Genomic DNA, 22,122 nt, shown 5'->3' with positions numbered 1-22,122 from the left:
AGAATTTATAAATATTTTATTATACTGTGTCCTGGGAGAGTTGTGTGTTTCAGTTCCATTTCTGTACTCCTTTCCTCTCTTCTCATATGTGTCTGGGTAGGAGTTGCTCCAAAGTAGCCTTTACATTTCTTGTGATCTAGGAAGATATTTTGGCCACCAGCTATCATCAGTCTAGTTTGAGGTACTAAACCAGTTGATCCTGAAGGTTGTCATTGCATAAATCTTTGGATTTGAGCCATGGGAAGGATGGGAAGCCATATAGATTTGGTTGTGGTTATCTCAGTTCCATAGGTGAGAGAGATTTGAAAACAGTGGTTCAATAAACCACCTCTTTTCCAGTCATTCACTTAGAACATGCTTGGGGTGGTGGGAAGGATGCTGCAATTTTTCAGGGATTAGTATGCTACCTTGGATCTTATGAATCACATTGTTTCTGAAAGTTTTTATAGTGAGGTTGGTTGGAGGTTTTTTCCTGGTTTTGGAAGAGTGGTATACATACTGTAAACTTAAGCTATGGCCTTGAAACAAGTAGAAATATTTCAGAAGAATTTTTTTCTGAAAAATTGCAGCACTGAACCATTTTTAAGCTTGTCTTAAAACATGGGACTCTTTACCCCTGTCAGTATGGTACATTTTGTAATAATACTTGGCATTCGTAAGACACTCCATCACCTGAACATGCATACATCTGTTTAATTAATCCTTTCGGTGCCTCACTGAGGAAGTTAGGTATTACTCCTTTTTAGCTGTAGAGAAAAATGACACAGTAAATTCAAGTGTCTTGATCAAAGGCATGCAATTATTTACAGACCACAGCTGTTCCTTGTAGTAAAAAAAAAAAAATTACTGTACTTAATTTTGAAGAATTTAAACCTGGTTCCTTATTCAGATTGGGGAATATAAATATACTGGGGAATATAAATGTACTCTGTGGATCTTCTTCACTGTTTGCCTCCCAGTATTTGTGTGGGGTCTCCTCTCAATGCTCTCTGTAATATGGGCAGAGCTCACTTGGGAGGGACTGTGGACTAGAAGATGCTAAGCCAGAACTCGTTGGCCATAAATTTGTCTTAATTTGTGTAAAACACAGTGACTCCTCTTTAAAACTGAACGAAAACTCATGTCAGAAATGAGACAGTCATAACAGAAGTGACTATTATTACATAATAATAATTCCTAAAGCAAAGGTAACGAGTGTTGTGTCATAATTCCACATTAAGATCTGGTTACAAGACTAACCTTCTAAATAAGGCTTTTAGAGTAAGTACTTGTTAATAAGAGTCTCTTCTTTTTTATTAGGGTGCTGTGTAACATTGATGACATTATAATGCATAGGAGATTATTTTTTAATTTGAAGTCTGAGCATGAAGCAGCTAGTTTGTTCATCTTCCAAATAGTGGCAGGTTTATTCTATAAATCTAAAAAGTTTGTCTATATTCCTAGGTCATGAATGCTGATGGAACTGGCAGGAGAGTCCTGGTGGAGGACAAGCTGCCTCATATCTTTGGATTCACTCTGTTGGGAGACTACATTTACTGGACAGACTGGCAGAGGCGCAGCATTGAGCGCGTGCACAAGTGCACAGCAGAGAGGGAGATCATCATTGATCAGCTTCCCGACCTGATGGGCCTGAAAGCCACCAACGTCCACCAGGTCATCGGTGAGTGGGCTGCTAATCACCCAAGGGACAGTGGGATGGAAAATGCCAGCACTGCTGTACTGCAGAGATTTAGAAATGGGCAGAATTCAGTCCCGTGGCAATGCCGGCTGCAGCTTGATAGGATGGGTTAATGTAGCGTTGTCATTTTCTGAAAAATCCCCTCACCCAGGATTTTTCTCCTGGGAAGCTGAGAAGCCTTAGAGAAAAAGAAAACAATTCTTATCTCATTTGCTTCTCCTGTGTTTTGCTCATCTAGAATGTGTTTGGAGATTGTTTACCCACAAGTGATTGTTTCATTGGATTCTGGTGTGAGTTGTTTGACTCATTGGCCAATCAGTGCCAAGCTGTGTCAGGACTGTGGAAAGAGTCAGGAGTTTTCATTATTAACTTTTTAGCATTTAATAAGTATCCTTTATGCATTCTTTAGTATAGTATAGTATTCTTTAATATAATATAGTATCATAAAATAATAAATTAGCCTTCTGAGAACATGGAGTCAGATTCACCATTCCTGCCTTTGTTGGGACATTTCCCAGCAAATACAATAGATTGGGTCTTCTGAACATGTGCTCCCAGTATGCAAAAGCTAAGAATGAGTCAGTTTTAGTCTGTTCAATAGTTTTTATGTTAATATTAGAAAATTATCTTTAAAAAAACCTAGACATACTTTCTGCCCTGTAGTGCTTGTGGTGTAAAAAGGCAGCATCTAGCTTTAAATTGCCTATCCTAGGCTATCCAAGCACTGGTAGCAGTATAATTGTAGCATCACAGAACTCATCACAGTCCCTGAGTATCCTGCTGTATGGATAAGGCTTGCAGCTTCTCCCTGTCTGGATTGTACTGCAGGAAAAGAGTGAAATGTAGTTGATATGTATCTTTGTGTGGCTGATGCCCCAAAGTACCATGTTTTGAATGCAGCCCTCTTTACAACTGTTTGGCCAATTGAATTCCTTAGTGCCAAGCCTCTCTCAGTTCAATTTCCAGCATGTACATAAGTGAGTATTGCAAAGAGCTGCTTCACTTGCATTCTGGAGAGACCATTGAATGGATGTGAAAATAGCTCTGCGAGATTTTTACCTGCAGGAATGCAAGGGGGTATGTGGCTGGAGCAGTGTACTGTAAAAGGCAGCAGAACATTCACCTACCATGCATTCAGTGCTTGTGCTGTGAATTGGGATCATCAGTAGCTGCTGAAGCCCAGATCCCTTTCCCTAGTGCTGGGTTTGTTTCTTGGCGTGAGGAAAGGACAGTAAGGTCTGTCTAAAAAATTACAGGAAATGAATGAAAAATAATTTCATCAGAGAATACAAGGAGAAAAACTGCATGTTTGCTTGGAGGACTCATAGTGTGGCTGATGCCTGTGAGGACTAGTTCACCTTTCACCTGCAGGCAGTTTGCAATGGCTGCTTTTCCTCTCTGCCTGCTTAGGTACCAACCCCTGTGCAGAGGACAACGGGGGCTGCAGCCACCTGTGCCTGTACCGACCCCAAGGGCTCCGCTGCGCCTGCCCCATCGGCCTGGAGCTCATCAGTGACATGAGGACCTGCATCGTGCCAGAAGCTTTCCTGCTCTTCTCCAGGAGGGCAGACATCAGGCGCATCTCCCTCGAAACCAACAATAACAATGTTGCTATCCCGCTCACCGGGGTCAAGGAGGCTTCTGCTCTGGATTTTGATGTGACAGACAATCGCATTTACTGGACTGATATTTCACTGAAGGTAGAGATTCAGCCCATGTTGGCTGTTATACTCTTTAAGGTCTTTAAGAGTAGGTTGATTAATGGGATTTACAAAATTCAAGGGATATGTAAAAGAGTTTCGTTTTTAATTACATTTTCTGCAACTGACTTCAGACATGTGCCAACAATAACTTATGGACTTTTACAATTGGAGAATCATAGTAGTTAAAAACACAGAGTTTAAATGAGTCTGCAAGAGGTGACTTGGCTGAACTCCCTAAGCATGATATTCTTTTGAGCTGCATAAGTGATACACATGAAGACTGATCGGTACACTGCACTGCTGTGTGTTGTCACAAATTGGCATAATTAGCAGGTTGTGTTCAAACTAATGAAAATCAGGGATTTGTCACTTTCTGTTTGATTGTGAGTATGAAGAGTGTGTGCAGAGAAAAATATTGAGGACATGGAAAGGTAGCCCTTGTTTGCCAAAAGAATTCTGTACTATTGTAACATTTTCAGGCTTATCAGGGAATGCCTAAACTCTAACATATTATTAAAATGGAATTCTGGCTGTATCTGCTGTCACAGGCTGATCCTGATGGCAGACTTTAAAAAGTCTTTTGAATAAAAGTCCAGGAAGAGATTGTGTTTAGTGAAATTAAATTTAGCCATCAGTACTGAAGCTACTGAGCTCATCAGTTGTTTGGTTGTTTTCTTCTACTTGCTGTTCTGTCCCGCACTTTTGTTTCATTAGGCTGCTTTAAATAGTGTTCCGTGCTATAACATTGACGCTTTTGTATAGTCCTGGGAGAGCCAAAATATTTCCCCCTCGAAGTTGGCACTGAGTTATTAAGGTCACTTTGTCATGTAGATGCTTAATTCAAGCAGACTAGTTATCCCATTTATTTCCCCAGTGAAATGCTATTGTAATTGACACAGAATACATTCACAGAGCGCAGTAAATCATTACTTCTGAATAGCAGCATTGTTTGCTTTGCAAATAAGTAGCATATTGTAAGATCCTCTTTCCTATGAGATGTCTAAAATCTGAAAGTGTTTAAAATCCAACAAAGGAAACAGTGACAGACTGGTAAGTTCTCTAATTTGCCTGTGTATCTTTGCATCCCCGCAGACCATCAGCAGAGCGTTCATGAACGGCAGCGCGCTGGAGCACGTGGTGGAGTTTGGCCTGGATTACCCCGAGGGCATGGCCGTGGACTGGCTGGGGAAGAACTTGTACTGGGCTGACACTGGCACCAACAGGATCGAGGTGTCCAAGCTGGACGGGCAGCACCGCCAGGTGCTCGTCTGGAAGGATCTCGACAGCCCCCGGGCGCTGGCACTCGACCCTGCCGAGGGGTAACTCGCTGGTTTAATTCTGTGTTTGTGAACAGAGAAAAACAACATTGCCGTGCTTCCTCTAGGGCATGGTAGTGAAGCGCTGCCTGTAAACCCTGAGAGAACTGAGCTGGGGAATACAACCTGGTAATTTAGAGAAATACACTCTTAATGTCCTGAATAATCATTAAAAATACTAAAAAAATAAATAAAATTCAGAGCAGCTCATTAGAAAGGGATTTATATTTAGTTTTTTAATTAATCACAGAATCAAAGTAGTTTTAGGTTTATGGAATTCATTAATCAGAAAAGGACTATAGCATTGAAAGGAAATATTTATCATTTTGGAAATTAGGATTCTTTTTATCACAAGTTAGGGTCCAATGAAGGTATTAAATTATTTAATTTGAGGGTGGGAGAGCAAAGTTTATAGTCTGACCATAAGGAAGGTATTTATTTCTTCAGATAAGGAAACCTTTTAGTTTGTACAGACAAAGGAAGAAGGACAGAGAAGGAATGGAAGCAATCAACTATGCCCCAAATGAAAGATTTTCTGAGAAGAAACTTCTCAGTTGGATTGAAGTGTGATAGCAAAAGTAGGGCAATAAACAGGGAGAGGGAGGAAGGAATGGGGTAAGCCAAGCTAACTATTCAGCTTCTGAAATAGCTCTTCTACCCTGAAACGCTCACTCGACAGTTACTAATTACTGCAAAAAATGTTTGAGGTTATACCAATATTGCATTATTTTTCAAATGAAGGAACTTCATTTACAAGGGTTATGACATTATCACAGTTCCCAGTCATGCTGTGAGAGCTACAGCAACAGAGAGAACTTGAAGCACATTCTTTCTGCTTTATTTCAGTAAGGTGGTGGCAATGGTCACCTCCAGTGGGATCCTAGATTGGATTCAGCTCTGGGCTTGCCTGGATGAGAATTCCACATCAGATTCTCAGATCCAGTTACTCATTTGTAATAAAAGGCTGCTATGGATGATTCTGGTTTTATACTGGAAGTAGGTTTTTCCCAAGGATTATCATCATTCAGTGCTTTGTCTCTTCACCACAGATCAGAAATAAAAATTACTTGGGTCAGAATGCCCCATTTTCCTTACAGCAATAGTATAGCTGTATACTTATAGATTATCTATACTTATATATTATGTATACTTATATACAGTATAGTTGTACTTTAAATGGAAGTTTTAAAGGCATTGCTGCCCTGGGGGCAATTCTAACACTTGGCTCCATGCTGTGTCCAACTTGCAAAATTTATAGCCAGAGTACTTGCAAAAATTTTAAGAAAAGTTTGCATGTATTCCTGGTGTCCAGTGAACTTCTCCCCATTGATCATCAGTGTCTGAGGCAACCTTTCCTATTGTGCAGTTGGTTGGAACTAAAAGGCTTCACAGGGCGTTGTTATTGGAGTTATTAAAACTCAAAGGTATAAATATTGGATAGCTGCCTCTCACTTTTATTTTGGAGTGGTATCAGCTTCATATTTTGGAGGAAGTGACTAACTAGCCATCAAGTATATAATATACAAATATACATCCTACTCTACTGTGCAGTGCCTAAAGAAAACGTAGACATGTGCAAGTCTGTCCTTCTTCCAGATGAGGCATAAGCTGGTATGTGAGTATGTAATAATTGTATTTTTGCTCTAGTGGAAATTGCACACAGATTTGTGTGTCTTGGCTGAGATGTAAGTCACTTGTGTACATGTGATGACTTAGTTGTGTGGACATGAGTGGTGGCACCTTTTAACAAAAATACCCTGCAGATCTACCTTTTTGTGTTCCTTCTTTTGAGAGACAGCTGACTAGAAACAGAAGATAAGTGCTCTGCAAAAACACCCTGCTAAATAACCGGGTATAATGAAGGTGCCTCACTGCCAGCCTCTGCCTCTCAAATGACATACACAGATTAGTTACTAGCAAAGTGCTGTCACACAGAACTTGCTGGTAAAAATCCAGGTCCAAGTGGGAAAAAATAATCTTGGAAGCATTTTGAGGAAACTTGACTACACTTTGGAAAAAAAAAACAAACCAACCTAATTTAGCACAATGCTTGAATTTACAGCTCTTCTTTTTCTCTTATCTTTCTAAGGATTTTTGTTTTGGTTTTCCTCTGGAGTTCTCTTGGATTGAATGCAATTATTTTTCTTTCTTGTCCTAACCAGGTTCATGTACTGGACTGAGTGGGGTGGCAAGCCCAAGATTGACAGGGCTGCCATGGATGGCAGTGAGAGAACCACGCTGGTCCCAAACGTGGGACGCGCCAACGGCCTGACCATCGACTACGCCAAGAGGCGCCTCTACTGGACCGACCTGGACACCAACCTCATTGAGTCCTCCAACATGTTAGGTGAGCCCCAGAGCCCTGGGCAGCATCCCCAGGGCCATGCTGCCTTTTGCAGATCCCTCATGGCAAATTGTGGCTTAAATAATGCAAAGATACACATCAACAGACAGAAATAAAATTTCCCGACCTCACACGCCTTTAATGTTTGCTTCTGTAATTCACGTTCATGTGACACTGTGGTTAGCAAGGCCTTGATTTTCTTGTGATTGGGTTGCTCAGAAAGTTAAAATTACACAAAGTGTACATATTTCCAGTTACGTGTAGGACAAATATGTCATCTTGCAGTGTTTTGGAGAGTCTTGTTATGCTACTCTCAAGAGCACTAGAAAATACTTAACAAAGGTAAAAAGAAAAGATAACAACATCTCATTCAACATGAAATTTAATACAATTTGGTTTTATATCTTTGTTAGTATCCTCAGACATTTTCTCCCCCTGTATTCTGCATGTTAAGGACCTTTTCCTGGCTAGTGCTTATCAGCAGGAGAGTTCTCTTGTGCTGGGGTCTGCGATTATTTTATAAACTAAAATTGCAGCGAAATGGAGGTGGAATATTTTGTTCTTTCACTGTTCCAGAGTACTGTGTGGAGGACCTAGGCCCTCTCAGATTTGCACAGTACCTTGTTTTAACTTCTCAGCACCCACAGGACTGAACTGCCTTGTTGTATATTAGCCAGTATTTAATGCTAAAGGAGTTAGTCTGCTTTAAACAGTATGCTTGCAGTAGTGGAACAAAGTTAGAAAAAGATCAAAACAGGAAAATGCAATATGGGAATTATGTGTGATAGAAAAGCTTTTCTTTAGCTTCTCATATATTTTGGTGCGCTGTGGAGGCCTGCTGCATGTTTCCCTCTGAAATGTGGGATTGGAAACAGTATTAGAGCCTCTTTTTCCCTGTGCCTGTGGCTGGTGACAGCAGAGTGTGGGGCTGTGCATCCTTGACTTCTGTGTGCAAAGAGGGAATGACTTTGTGCTTCATAATCTTCTGTTCATTTTGTGTGAGCACACAGCAGGAGGTACTATGGTAATGAAGTAGTTAATAAAACAGAGTTGAAATAATTTCCCCCTGCCATTTCTTGCTCCTTAAGATCTCTTAACATTTCCATGGTATACACACTTAGCTGTTCCCTGTCCTGACTTTCTGGCTGCTGCAGAATGTTGTGACATTCCACAGACAGGTTATTTTAGCCTTGTACATTTAATTTTTCTCATAATGCAATGGAGTATTTCATTAAGTTCATATCAATTTTCTTTTTATAAGCAGTGGGGAAAGTGTGGTGCAAGAGCTGCTCAACTGGAAATACAGTGTCAGCATCCTGCATTAGATTGAGAGGCATCCTGTCAGTTTGGGAAGGAGGGTGTTACCATTATATATTTTGAAAAATCCCCTTGCCCAGGATTCTTCTCCTGGGAAGCTGAGAAGCCTTAGAGAAAAAGAAAACAATACTATCTATAACTATGTGTTTTGCTGCTTTGGAATGTGGTTGGAGATTGTTTATCACGTCATGACATATGACATGATGGACAGAATCTTTCTGAGACCCCTGATGCCGTTCAGCATTGACATTTTTTCTTCAGTAAAGCACATTTTTCTGTGAATGGCAAGCAGGATTGGTGCATTTCTGTGATAGGCTGAGATTCCTTTTGACTGCTGTATATTACTTTGTCATTTACTCTTTAAAGTAATTGCGTGCTGACCTTTCTGGGCAGGGACACGTTCAGCAGTGCACTGCTTGTGCCCATGTAACCCCACTCTTCTGTCCCCTCTTTTTTACACAGGCCTGGACCGTGAGATCATAGCCGACGATCTGCCTCACCCCTTTGGCCTGACCCAGTACCAGGATTACATTTACTGGACAGACTGGAGCCGCCGCAGCATCGAGCGCGCCAACAAGACCAGCGGGCAGAACCGAACCATCATCCAGGGCCACCTGGATTACGTGATGGACATCCTGGTGTTCCACTCCTCCCGGCAGGCGGGCTGGAACGAGTGTGCCTCCAGCAACGGGCACTGCTCCCACCTGTGCCTGGCTGTCCCCGTGGGAGGCTTTGTCTGTGGCTGCCCAGCTCACTATTCCTTGAACTCTGACAACAGGACCTGCAGTGGTAAGCCATGGGGGTCTCTAGCTGCTCACAGTGACCCTGAGATAGGTTAGTGTCACAGACATCTTTTATGGAAAATCCTTTCCTTAGGATTTTTCCTCGTGAGAAGTTGAGAGGCCTCAGGAACAAAATGTAAACAATGATTATCTGCTGCTGTGGAATGCAACAGGTGCATCTGTGATTGGTCCCATGTGGTTGTTTCTAATTAATGGCCAATCACAGTCAGCTAGTTTGGACTCTCTGTCCGAGACAGAAGCTTTTGTTATCATTCTTTTCTATTCTATTGTTAGCTAGCCTTCTGATAAGAACCTTTTCTTCTATTCTTTTAGTATAGTTTTAAGGTAATATATATCATAAAATAATAAATCAAGCCTTCTGAAACAGAGTCAGATCCTCATCTCTTCCCCAATCTGAAAACCCCTGTGAACACTGTCACAGGTTAGAATGTCTCTTTTCCCAGCCCTGGAGTCAAAGAAGAAATCAGAACTCATCATTTCTCAGTCTCAAGGTTGTTTATTGTATCTTATCTATAAAATTCTTTCTCCTGTCCTGCCGAGGTCTGCTCAGCAAGAGGCACTCTGCCTGCCCCCTGAACCCCCATTCTAAAAACCCCAAAAATCTATTTTTCGCCCCGTGACAAATTCACTGTCATTCTACTTAAACTTTCGTGGCTTGTAATTCTTCATATGAGATTGGTAATTGTTTTTTCCAAGGGCTAAATCAAAGGCACAGGGGTCTTGGGCTCTGTGCCAGGGTCTCTGAGCCCCCTGGGCAGGGGCTCGAGTCCTCCAGGGCAGCCAGAGGAATTTCCTGGGTTCTGAAGAAAGCCATAGGGAATGAACAGGAAGTGCAGGAGCATGTGTTTAGTGACCCATGCCAGCATTGTCCTGGGAGGAAAGAAGAGTTTTACAGTTTTCCACTAGTAATATCTTACTGAGTTTTAAGACAACATAGGATGTTGAAAGCAAAAAAACCCCAAGAAAATAATCATGCAACATACCAATGTCTTAATTAAATAAGAAGAATGGCTGATAGTGAACTTTTCCAGTGGCTTGCCTACATCTGTGTAAGCACAAAAGCTAAAAATGTTTTGGTTCTGTGTCTCTGTCAGACCCTCTTCAAGTGCTTACTTGCTTGTTTATTTATCTGCTTATATCTTCCTAGCCTTGCCTGGCATAAAGGATATGTGATACTTTAGTCTGGATTCTAGACTTTGTGCAGCTTTTATGGGGTCAGGATTTCATTCTGCAGTAGCTGTGTTTGCTGGCTGATGAGATGCTGAGGTGGGCCACTCTCAGACCTCTACAAGTGTTTTTCCTCAGTGAGGATGGGTTGGGCTCCATGGCTTCCCCAGCAGTCTGGTTCCTGATCTCAGTGCAGCCAAGCCCCATTTTTCATTATTGTTGTGCAGAATACAAACCACAAGGCCCCTCAGGCAGTGTGTAATTAGTTTCTAACCAAATAATTTATCCATCTCTCAATAACTGGCTGCAGTGAAGCTCTCATAATTTTGGCAGCAAATCTGGATGGCTGATTTCCACTGGTGTCATTCACATTAGTCAGTGGGTGAAGAGATTCCTGGTACAGAGAGACAGATTGTATCTCATCCACATTATGCATGAGTAGAGACATCCAACTTGTCTTGTCTTAAAGCCAAAAGCTGGGCAGATTGTGGCACAAATGCCACCTCATGGCATTTTTTGAAAACCATGATTTTCCAAAAACTGTGCTTTTCTACTCCCCATATGTCCTGGACTTCTCCTCTCCTTTTTTTTTATTACAATGGCCCCTGCATGACAGCTGGATTCTTGCACCCTGATACTTTCACATGTTTGTGCAAGTTAGAGGCACCTCTCTGATAGGGACTGTGATCTTCTAGGTGGAGGAATTTGACTTGCAGTGGAGAAAAAGTAGCAGAATAATCAAAGGTCATGTTTTTCTTGTGAAAATGCTCCTGGAAACAGAGCAAGGAGCAAAATACAGGAACTACATCGTAAGCAAATAGAACCATTTCCCCATGGTGCAGTTCAGGGCTCTTTGTGTGGGATTAGGAGTTTTCCTCTGCTATATTCAAACCTGGGAAATTTCCAGCTTCTCATTTGTAGCTAATTGGAGATTTAGGCCTCTCTGTGTATAATTTAATTCCTTTTTTTGGACATTGTAATTGGAGCATGAATTGTTTTAACTTTCTTTTGCCTGTATTACTTGCTTATGTACCTCCTGAACATTATTAGTCCAGGCCCTGTCTAGAGGTCCTCCCTTCCAGAATCCCCTGCTCATGCATGCATAGTTCTTTTAATTATTCTCTGGTGAGATCTCTTCAGACCTACCACGTGTCATGAAGTTGGAAGGCAGGGTTACACAGGAGACATACTCAATGCACTCCATTTGCCTGCTGCCAAAAATACAGTCAAATTATGTGACTGTTGGGAGGGAGAATGATGAAAACTGGAAAGGGATTTCTGAAATTGGTACTGTTTCAGAGATGTGGAGTCTCAAGGGGAGAAATTCTGCTGTTGCTTTTCATAATGAGCCATCAATTCAAAGTTGTAAGCCAGGCAGTCTTAGAAAGTGAGAGGCTATCTTTGGGGAACAGTAGAAATAATTTTAGGGGCTTACATGTTTACCTGCACTGTTTTACCTTAAGTTTTTTACCTTTCCATTTCTATCATAATTTTTTGGTAAGAATCTTGATGTTTCTGAATCCATTATTTTGCTGTACACATTCATATAAACTTGTCTTCATTTTATTTCTTTTTGTGCTTTCTTACACAGTTTAGAGTTAAGTTAGAAGGCAGCTGAAATTATGGGAGAAGTGCTTGGAGAGAAAATAGAGATTTTCCAGAAGGCAGAAATACCTTGCAATTAGGCCTGATTGTTATAGGATGTTAGGAGAGAGTGTTGGTTTCCAAGGAAACTCCTCCCTGTTTTTTTTTTTTTCCCAGCAGTCAGAATAGCTGTTCAAAGCTGTGCTAAAATAACAAAGCAAGGTGATGATGTTCTCTAGGAGACTTTTGCTTCCTCCCCTTTCCCAGGTGCTGCATTACCTGTTTTACAGGCTGGTAAATGAATGCAGTGTCCCACTGCTAATCTCTCTACAGGGCTTGGGCTGTAGAGAATTGATTGTACAAACTTCAGGGAGGCTTCAAGCTGCATTTCTGGCAATTTGCTCTTGTACCATCTTGCACAGCAGTGGCTTCAGGTACAGCATTATTGAAAAGAAACCTCTGAAAAAGGAAAATGCTTTCACTCCCTTCTCTGATTTCTGACCCAGCTATGTAATACACAGATAATTTTTCTCAATGATGTATTAAATGTTTTGTGTATTTACTGTTACAGCTGTATGGGGTGTTGAAATCTTACCTTCTGCTCTTTGATGGTATTTCTAATTACAAAGAACAAACATTTGTCCAGGAAATTTTTGCAGGACAGAATATGAGATTTCTTTTTGTCATTGCAGGCTGTCATTCCCAGATAATCACCTAGCAATAGTAAAGATACATAGCTTTGAGAAGAGCAAATGCATTTTTCTCCAAAAACACAGCCTCACACACAGTTCAGAAATTTTCCTATGAATTAGTTGTTTCATTCCAGTACAGGCAGAAAAAGGATTTGTAGGAACAGGACTGAACCACTGTCAATCTCTTTCCCCTGAAACATCTAAATAAGGAACCAGTGCTGGCTTTTTCTTACCTTCCTCTGCAAGCAGAAGTGCACCTAGCAAAGGGTTCTGCTTCAGTATAGTGGAGCTGCATTTCCCTGAGACCCCTTTAGAAAGAAAATGGACAGTTCTTCGAGGGGCACATTTGACCATTCTTCTTTGAGATGCTTTTGACAGAAGTCTTTGCATTCACTAGTCCTTCCACTTAAAAAATCTGATCTTTGCTTGCCACATTCACAAACAGACATTTATAGTAAAAAGTGAATTTGAAAGACTTTTCGTACTCATCAGAGATTGGGATTGTTATGTTTGATTTTTTTGTTTGGTTTTGGCAAAGGAAGAGGGAAAAGGGGAATGAAAAAATGTCTAGTTACGGATTGTAGTTATCATTCTTAAACATAAAAATGTCATTGCCCAGTGTTATTGCCACGTGTAACCCTTTCAACCCCTTCTCTTTTTTAAACCATGCAGCTCCTACCACGTTCCTGTTGTTCAGCCAGAAGAACGCCATCAACCGCATGGTGATAGACGAGCAGCAGAGCCCGGACATCATCCTGCCCATCCACAGCCTGCGCAACGTGCGCGCCATCGACTACGACCCCCTGGACAAGCAGCTCTACTGGATCGACTCGCGGCAGAACGTCATCCGCAGGGCACAGGAGGATGGCAGTCAGGTATCCTCAGGGCTGCTGTCGCAAGCCAGCCTTACACATGGGTTTTGTGATGGTTCATGGGTTGATCTCAGAGTGCAAAAAAACACCCTAGTGGTTTGTGCAGTATTAATCAAAAAGCAATGTGCCTTTATTGAATGACCACAGCAAAATGCGTTGAGGAAGAATTGGGGAAAAAGAGGGAGGAAGAAAAAGGAAGATATATAGCTAGCAAACGTAGAATGGTGAAGTTTAGTGAGGTTAACTGTGACCAGTGACTGCTTATTCAAATTTGCATTTTAAAATAGATCTTTTCTTCCTGGTTTTTTGAATGTGGGGCAAGCGAGAGACTAAGATGAGCAACACAACACAGGAGAGGTTGAATTCAGTTGAATTTTAAGAGTGTGGTTTCTGGTGGTGGGTGTGGTAGTAGTTGGATCCTGCTGTATGCCCTTCAGCCTTGACTCTTAATTTAGCAATGCTTTTAATTTTGGAATATCTAAATAATACCCAAAACTAGTCAAAGCCACCATGTTTTTGCCAGCTTCAGCAGAATAAACAAATGAAGACTTGCAGGCACACCATTTCATAGAGGTGACAAGCCAAATAAAGTTAGGCAAATTTTCTGGTGAAGTTTAATTTGGGGACGAGAGGGTAGAGGCTGCTCACTTCATAACCATGGCTTTCAAAACGTTTATGTAGGCCATGTTTACTGATTTATTAATCCTTTTCAGAATTTTAGAAATGTCCATGAAATATGTTGATGAGGTTCTATCTAAAAGTATAATAATTTAAAAAGAAGAAAAAGGCATGCTCCAGAAGTCTAGAGCAGTAGAAGGCAAGACCTTGAACTAGTAAGGTGTTAGCTGGAAATGCTCTGAAGTCAGGGTTGTACACTGGCTGATGTCCTTTCCATCTTTGGCAGAGCTGCCTTCCATTTATTAACCATCCTCATGTCCTTCAACTGAGATGGCAGCAATGGTGGAGAAGAATGAGGCCAGTGTTCAAGTGCTGTCTGGCCTCACTTTGCATTTGTTTTTCTCTGCTCAGCTGCAGCTTTGGGAATTAGTGGTGCTACATTGCTATTGTAGAGTGTTAAATGTGCTGGGTTTGGGTCTATCCAAACTGAACTCTTGAGTTGCCAAAAAAGTAGAGGAAATACAGCAGCTGAATTTGGACTTACTGGTCAAACTTGCAAAGTCTTACAAGCTGCAGTCTGCTTGTGTGATTGCCATCATAGCAAACTACCAGGACTAAGTGTCTCTATCTTATCAAAGGTGTTGGTGTGGCAACAGAACCTGGGGCACTCCTTATTTTATGCTAATATTTTGGCTGTGTCCTTTTTCTGAGCAGTAGAAATGGTGCATCCATAGCAAATGAAGTTATTCACATTAGATTAAGATGTGTGTTGATTCTCTTTCCTTTGCAGAGCCTCACTGTTGTGACAAGTCCAGTTCCCAATCAGAACCTGGATATGCAGCCCTACGACCTGAGCATTGACATCTACAGCCGCTACATCTACTGGACCTGCGAGGCCACCAACGTCATCAACGTCACTCGCCTGGATGGGAGACCCATGGGAGTGGTGCTCAAGGGGGATCAGGACAGGCCCAGAGCCATTGTGGTCAATCCAGAAAAAGGGTATGTAGCAAAACTCAGGCCCAGGGTTTTGAGAATCAAGCTGTTTTCTTGCTGCAGCTTGTTTTCTGTTTGGCAGAATGAAAAACAACTTTGACATTTGTTAAGATGTCTTGGATTTATAGCAAAAAAAATGTGGAAAGATCAAATGAACTTTTTAACTTTTTTTTTTCCTCTAATCATTCCTGTTCCAGATACATGTATTTCACCAACCTCCAGGAGAGATCTCCTAAGATTGAGAGAGCAGCACTGGATGGAACTGAGCGAGAAGTCCTTTTCTTCAGTGGTTTGAGCAAGCCCATCGCCTTAGCTGTTGACAGCCAGCTGGGCAAGTTGTTCTGGGCTGACTCAGATCTGCGCAGGATTGAAAGCAGTGACCTTTCAGGTAGAGTAGCACCTTAATTCAGTGACTCATGTGTGTGGTGTGGGTGTGGGGGAATGCAGAGAAAGGTGTCATCTTTTCCTTCTTACTATAAACAGTCTGTACTATGATTCTAATCACTCCCTGAATTCCCAGCCAGGGAATGGGCATGATTCATGCAGCGTGTCTTTACAGTTTCATGACTCTGTGATTTGCATTATTAATTGCTACACATGCTATTGACTTTGGTTTCTCACTGCAAAACCTTTGTGTAGTTTCCCAAAGTCAGCTAACGAATAAATAGCAGCAGTTTTGGAAAGGGGAGAAAAAGGGTTGTTTTTAAAGGCATTGCTTTTAGTGTAGTAATCTGTCAATTGGAGGAAAATTCCCTGTTAGCGGAAAAATATGTCCTGCAGAGTTGAAGCAGCAGGTGTCCAGGTTACTGTTGTACCTGTCATATGGGGTGAAAAGATGTGAGAAGGATAGAGAAGATGTAACATTTCTCTGTCCTCAAAAGACAAAAACCTCCCTCTTCCAGCTGTGGAATTCTCTTTGCTTGCTCCCCAAGATTGGTTATGCTGCTTGTCTGACCTCCTCTAAGAGTTGAGTTCATTCAGCCCATTTAACAATATCCTAACAACGTTATACAGAAAAAGGCAAATAGAGAATGGTGTTCTGTTGGCTTGGAAAGCTGCATTGGTTCAGGAAAGGGTCCAGCAAGCAACCAGAAGTGGAGCAAGAGAAGGGAAAATTATATGGTCCAGATTGGGTAAGAAAGACAAATGTCTTTCATTTACCAGCCTAATCCAACAAAGTGCTGGATCAGCTCAGCTGCCTAATGTAACATCAGTACCAATTTGTGATACAGATTGGGCTGGATGTTGTTGCTGGAAGTGAGAGTTGAAAACATAAAAGGAGTTATGACAGCTTGCAATAATGTTTGTGGTAATGTCTTCCACTTATGACATGGTACCTTCATTCAAAGCAGCAGCATGTAACCCTGTTGACACCACTTGGATTTTCAGCATTTTGTTAAGTTCCTAGAATAAGCTTTTGGTTTGGAAAACATTTTGTTTTTCCTAGATGGTTGGAATTAAAGCTCAGAAAGACAGTAATTTTTTCTGTGGTGTGTCACTGGAAGATTCAAGGTCACTACTGAACTGTGATATCATGATTGTTTACTGTTTTAAAATGCAAGACACAACCTGAGTTAGTGAATTATTAAAGAACAAAAAAAAAAGTGCTATGGGGTTGCTTGGTACATTCCAAGCTGTCCCAGATCCAGGGTTAGCAAGAGTAGAGTAACAGGCAGGAGAATATTGCACGTGCTTTATTTCTCTCTTTGTCTGTTCTCTGCCTGAAATTGGGACACCAGACAAGGAGATGGGTCTAAATTCTAATTCAGTCTAGGTTTAATGATTCTGCTGCTTCTTTTTTTTTCCTTAAAGATGTGGCTGTTGGATCACCAATGTTATGTAGTAAAAGATTTACTTTACAAACCATATTTCGAAGAAAAAACCATTCTAAAACCTCCCTTGCTTTTTGGCATTTGCACCACAGATAGATTGCTATAATCACCAGGATAAATTGCTGACTGCTGAGATGCATTCCTGTGCTTGGGAACGCTGATTAATAAGCTCTTTTGACCAGCAGAGTAATTTTTCTGCATGTTAGCTTCTTAAAAACATTCAGTCTCTTGCTCTGTCAATTCTGTAGATTCCAGTGCCTATAAAGACAAGGACAGCTAGGATGCCTTTTATGTGATGTAGTCCTTCTTTTCCTCCCTGTCCTTCAGGCATGCAGTTAGGACTTGGTTATTCTGCCCAAATGGGAGATCCTATTGAAGTTAACCAGATTCTTCACATGATTAAGGGGTTGTTTATGAAAAGATGACTGGAATTAGCTCCCTACCATGGAAACTATTTGGAAATTAGTTCTTCTATTCCAGAATAATTAGTGTGATTTGGAAATGTCTAATGATTCTGGAATTAAGTCATTTTTATTTGGAAATAGAATGAGCTATGGGTGTGTCCTGATTTTCTGTATTTATTTGGTTGGTTTTAAGTCTTTTTGTAAATGGTATTGCTGGAAAGGGGATGGTGATGCCAGGAGACAAAGCTCCTCTTAATCATGTCTCCCTTTCATCTGACATTCCCAATAAAGGAGACTAGCACCCTGATGAGTCAGCTTCGGGTTTCATTGTTGGTTTATGGAAGAAGGGATTTAATGTCTCAGTTTAGTCAGAAATAGTCAGTTACACTTGGTCACAAATATTAAAAAGAAAGATTAAGACATTAAGGGAATGAAAATATTAAGCTTCAGAGCTTTAGGAACATACTGCAAAATGCCATGCTGATTGACATGGGCATGCATGGCAGAGCAGGGCATGCACAGACTCCATTTGGGTAGGTCAAGGTTTTAGCTTTTGTATTCCTTCTTGTCTTCCTTGCATTTTGCCCTATTCTCAGCTTAACTTTATTTCTCAAGATGCAGGTTTCTGTTTCTTACCTTTTCCTGACAGAATTAGTCATGTTATTGGAGTTTATAATAGATGGTTGCAGTTATTTAGGCTGACTTACATCACTCAGTCTATTAATTTCTACATCAGTCTGGGTATAACCTCCTTCAGAATTCATTGTCTTTTCTTAATCAGATCATTGCTGGTGTTGTTCCAAAGGGGTGGTGAGAGCCCAGCCTAGCTGATTTGAATTCCCATGTTTTCCTTCAGGTTTTAATGCCTGGTAAATGTTTGGAAGGTTGCTTAACTTCTGAGCTCTCTGTGCATTTAGTGAAAAGGTGATAAATACATTTTTCATAGCTGAATTTGTTTATAAGTCATCATCATTGACATAATGTTGATTAAATTCTCAACAAGCAAAAACACCCCTTGTGCTACTAAACAAAGGATAGATAGAATTTATTTGAAGTATAAAATCATGAAGTGCATCTGTCTTCTGTCCTGTAAGGTTAAATTGTGTGGCTAATATAGATTTTCTTCCCCTGGTATTCAGTTACTCCAGTATAGTTGTACAGAACAAAAATATTAAAACTTATGGTAAATCATTCTATGGATGAACAAGGTAAAGATATTGTTTGCTGTAGTAGAAGTGAAAAAAAAGCACAGCAGTGAGCTCACATTTCAGAAATACCAGGATTTAGAGGTAAATTTTCAAGCTTTAGCTTGACTTGTGTGATCCTGTTTCAGCTTCTCAAAACTGAAGCAGATTCCATGTGCTTTGCAAGTAATTTTTGCTCAGGATCTGATCAACTCACTGAATATTTGACTGTTAATGACCACGTCATCCTGTTAAATAAAGGAAGCATGGATTAAGCCTCCCTCCTGAGCCCTCAGGTTTTAACTAACATTTTTCTTCTGTGTGAGTTACAAAGTCTTCACTGTCTTCAGACAGACTTTAGTGATACCTTTAAAAGAACTGTTGGCTGTGTTCTATTCATGTGGAGAGTTAACCATGAAATGTGACAGTTGCTCTTGGCTGTATTTAATGCCAGAAAATCTGGCACAGAAATCAACAACCACTCTTCAGGGGTGTAAGGCCTCTTGTCTGCTCCTGGTGATTGCTGAAGGAACTCAGGAAAGTCTTTGCTAGAAAGAAAGGAACATTCCCCATTTAGCACTAATAGCTTAGTGAAGGTAGCATAGCTGAAAGGAAAGAACATGAGGAAGTCAGAAGTGTTAATCTCATCATTCATGTGAGAAGTCCTAATTAGCCTGCTTTCATTTGGAATTTATCTTGTATGGGTTAGCTGAAGCCAATAATCCATCTTCTTATTCCCCGTTGTATGGCAAGACAAAGCAATTAATCTCTCAGAAAGGGAAAGAAGAATGAAAAGAGCTCCTGATTTCCATCATATTGATAAGAGCCTGGAAAGGCTCATGAGAGATGAGCCCCTCCACTCCAGGTGCTTCTTAAATACACTAGATATTTCTTGAGCACAAAAACTCTCTTCTTGGTGAAAGCAGAAAAAAAAATATTTGATCATCTGTCTGCAAAATGCATCAGTCTTGCATCAGAGGACCCAGAACTGCCTGGGGTTTTGTAGTAGGCTTACCCAGTAGCATAAAAATAGTGAAAAAATAATGGTGTGAGTGGTGTAGGAGATGTTTCTGATAGTTCTGCCTAGCTGAACCAAGCCCTGTCTCCCTTCTGCAGGTGCTAACCGGATCGTGTTGGAAGACTCCAATATCCTGCAGCCTGTGGGCCTGACTGTCTTTGAGAACTGGCTCTACTGGATTGACAGGCAGCAGCAGATGATTGAGAAGATTGATATGACCGGTCGAGAAGGACGCACAAAGGTCCAGGCCCGCATTGCACAACTCAGCGACATCCATGCTGTGAAGGAGCTCAACCTGCAGGAATACAGTGAGTGCAATCCCTGCCTGCAGGTGCAAGCAGGGCCTGTGAGACTGGAGCCAAGAGACACGAGCCTGTCGTGCCTTGTTGCTGATCCACATCAGCGCAGATGGAGGGGGTGAGGAGCTGGTATCGGTGCTGTTAGGTTGTCTCCTTCAGGCACTTGGCAACAGACTGGAAATCTATCACAGCACCAGCATCGTGTTTTGTTGCTGATGACAACTTGATTGGTAGTCCCATGCAGGCACCTGGCATTTGAGTGTCTCTAGACACAGTGGAAACATCCTGTTATCCCTGATAGAGGACTTTCTGGATCGTGCTAGTGCATTGCTATGGGGTGTTCACTGTTTAGGCAAGCACAGCTCTCAGGGCCTGTCACTAGCTGTCAATGTTTCAGTGGACTGCCTGCCTTGAAGGCAAAGTGAACAACTTTTGGTGGTGGTATTTCATACTGAAAGTGAAATTGACAGAGGAGCAATGTTGCATTGCACAAAGGGAAGTGTGTATTAAATAGCAATTTGTGTTGATCATGGCTGCACTTTTAAAAAGTTTCTGCTTACCTTTCCACACACACATGCTTGAAGTGGTGGGAGATGAATGGTTAAAGCAGTGGAGTTGCTGTCATCCTGGAGGAAATAGGCCTGGTTAGTAGGCTCTGGTGCATGCCTTGGAGAAATATGTAGAAAAATGTCTGGGGATGCTTAATTAAAACATCAGTGCAGACTACTACTAGTTTTGTGTGCTATTAATCTCAGTAAATCTGTCAGGAGTTCCAAAAGAAGTATGTTGTCCTTATTAAACATTAAAATGAAGAGACATATTTATCTAGAGCATGTTAATTTGAGTTTCAGAGATTGTGTGGAAGCTTCAGAATTCATAAATTAGAAAAGTTTATTTTTTTAATGGTCTTTGGTAGAGAAAATGAAGTAGGGAATCCAAGATATCTTTTTGTGTTATTAATGTGCCATTTGCTGCAGAGAACTACTGCTACCTCACACAAGAAGCAAATTGCTTTGAGTACTGTTTTAGTATAAATTCTTAGAGTAGTTTCAGATCATGGAGAGTTAGTCATGTATGATTTTAGATGTGCATAAAGAAATACACACAACAAAATACAACATTACCAGAGATTTTTTCATTAATCCTCTCCCCAGGGGGGTGGGAGTAATGAAGAAATGACTGAAAGGTCATAAAATAGTTGGGGATTTCTTATCAGTCCCTGTCTCATTTTTAAAACCCTAGGACAGCATCCGTGCTCTCAGGACAATGGTGGCTGCTCCCACATTTGCATTGTGAAGGGGGACGGCTCCACGCGCTGCTCTTGCCCCGTGCACCTGGTGCTGCTGCAGGATGAGCTGTCCTGTGGAGGTGAGTCCTTCCCCACTTCTGTGTCCCTGAGCTCTTGGCTTCAGCCTTGGGGAGTGTCTCCATCTTCAGGGATGGCTTCTGAGCCAAGGAATGTGACAGTGCACCAGGTGCTGTTACACACCTGGACAGACTCACCTCTTTCCCTCCACCCTCCAGCTAAATTTGCAAGTATTGAGAAGAAGTAAAGGAAGAGGAAAAAAAATCCCTAACTGCTGAATAAGAATTTCTGTTCACCCTTTCTACTTAAGACTCAACTTAAGTTGAATTATTTCAACTTAATTCTTTAATTGTATGATTTTCATTACTTTTTGCTGTCACTCCCCATGTTCTGCCTTTTCAGGCAGTGGTGGATTCTCACATTCTGGCACACTGCACAGTCTGTGCTATTCTGATCTTCTCTGTTGTCCTCCCCAAGCTCACCCTGTGCGTGTCTTTCTGAACTGCAGCCCCAGAAGGGCGAGTTGCCTCCTTCCATGGCCACTGTAGCCCACGCCCTGGTGTCTCTGGGGTGGGGCTGCAATGGGGGACAGGACAGGCACTTTGGTGCCACTGGGCTGAATGGGGTTATTATGCAATCATCTCACCATCGAGGCGACGTGTGGTCTCACAATGGAACAAGAGCTAACATAATCCAGATATTTTCTCCGAGCAAGTTTAATACCAGGCCAAAAAGCCGTGGGAGGAAATGGAGATTAAAAAAAGGGAAAAGATCCACACTTCCTTACTGCCTGAGATTAACAGTTAATGTAGTAAATGTTAAATAACAGCTAACAGATGTGTTGAGGTAGTGGAACTTGACTAGATGGAGCGGTTTTTTGTTTTAAAATAATTTTGACTGAATAGAGTTGTGAAGGGCACATAACTAGACACTGAGTCACACAGTGCATCCATCTGCAGCAAATTACATCCTTTTAACATCTTCTATAC

At 41.4% G+C, this 22,122-nt stretch overlaps 1 protein-coding gene across 3 annotated transcripts in view; it reads left to right on the top strand.

Annotated features, from left to right (window-relative positions):
* Positions 1-22,122, top strand: part of LRP6 (LDL receptor related protein 6) — a 114,897-nt gene that overhangs the window by 78,358 nt on the left and 14,417 nt on the right. For all 3 annotated transcript variants that reach the window (XM_074538991.1, XM_074538990.1, XM_074538992.1), the window contains 10 exons: positions 1,444-1,660; positions 3,089-3,378; positions 4,474-4,700; positions 6,860-7,044; positions 8,821-9,147; positions 13,277-13,479; positions 14,885-15,096; positions 15,288-15,478; positions 19,627-19,836; positions 21,070-21,195. In XM_074538991.1, the coding sequence (XP_074395092.1) occupies positions 1,444-1,660; positions 3,089-3,378; positions 4,474-4,700; positions 6,860-7,044; positions 8,821-9,147; positions 13,277-13,479; positions 14,885-15,096; positions 15,288-15,478; positions 19,627-19,836; positions 21,070-21,195 (2,188 nt within the window). The remainder of the gene's footprint in view (positions 1-1,443; positions 1,661-3,088; positions 3,379-4,473; positions 4,701-6,859; positions 7,045-8,820; positions 9,148-13,276; positions 13,480-14,884; positions 15,097-15,287; positions 15,479-19,626; positions 19,837-21,069; positions 21,196-22,122) is intronic.

The sequence above is a fragment of the Zonotrichia albicollis genome, chromosome 4 (genome assembly GCF_047830755.1).
Source record: "Zonotrichia albicollis isolate bZonAlb1 chromosome 4, bZonAlb1.hap1, whole genome shotgun sequence".
NCBI lineage: Eukaryota > Metazoa > Chordata > Aves > Passeriformes > Passerellidae > Zonotrichia > Zonotrichia albicollis.
The sequence above is the reverse complement of the archived record's forward strand: the minus strand, read 5'-3'. Positions and strand labels throughout refer to the sequence as shown.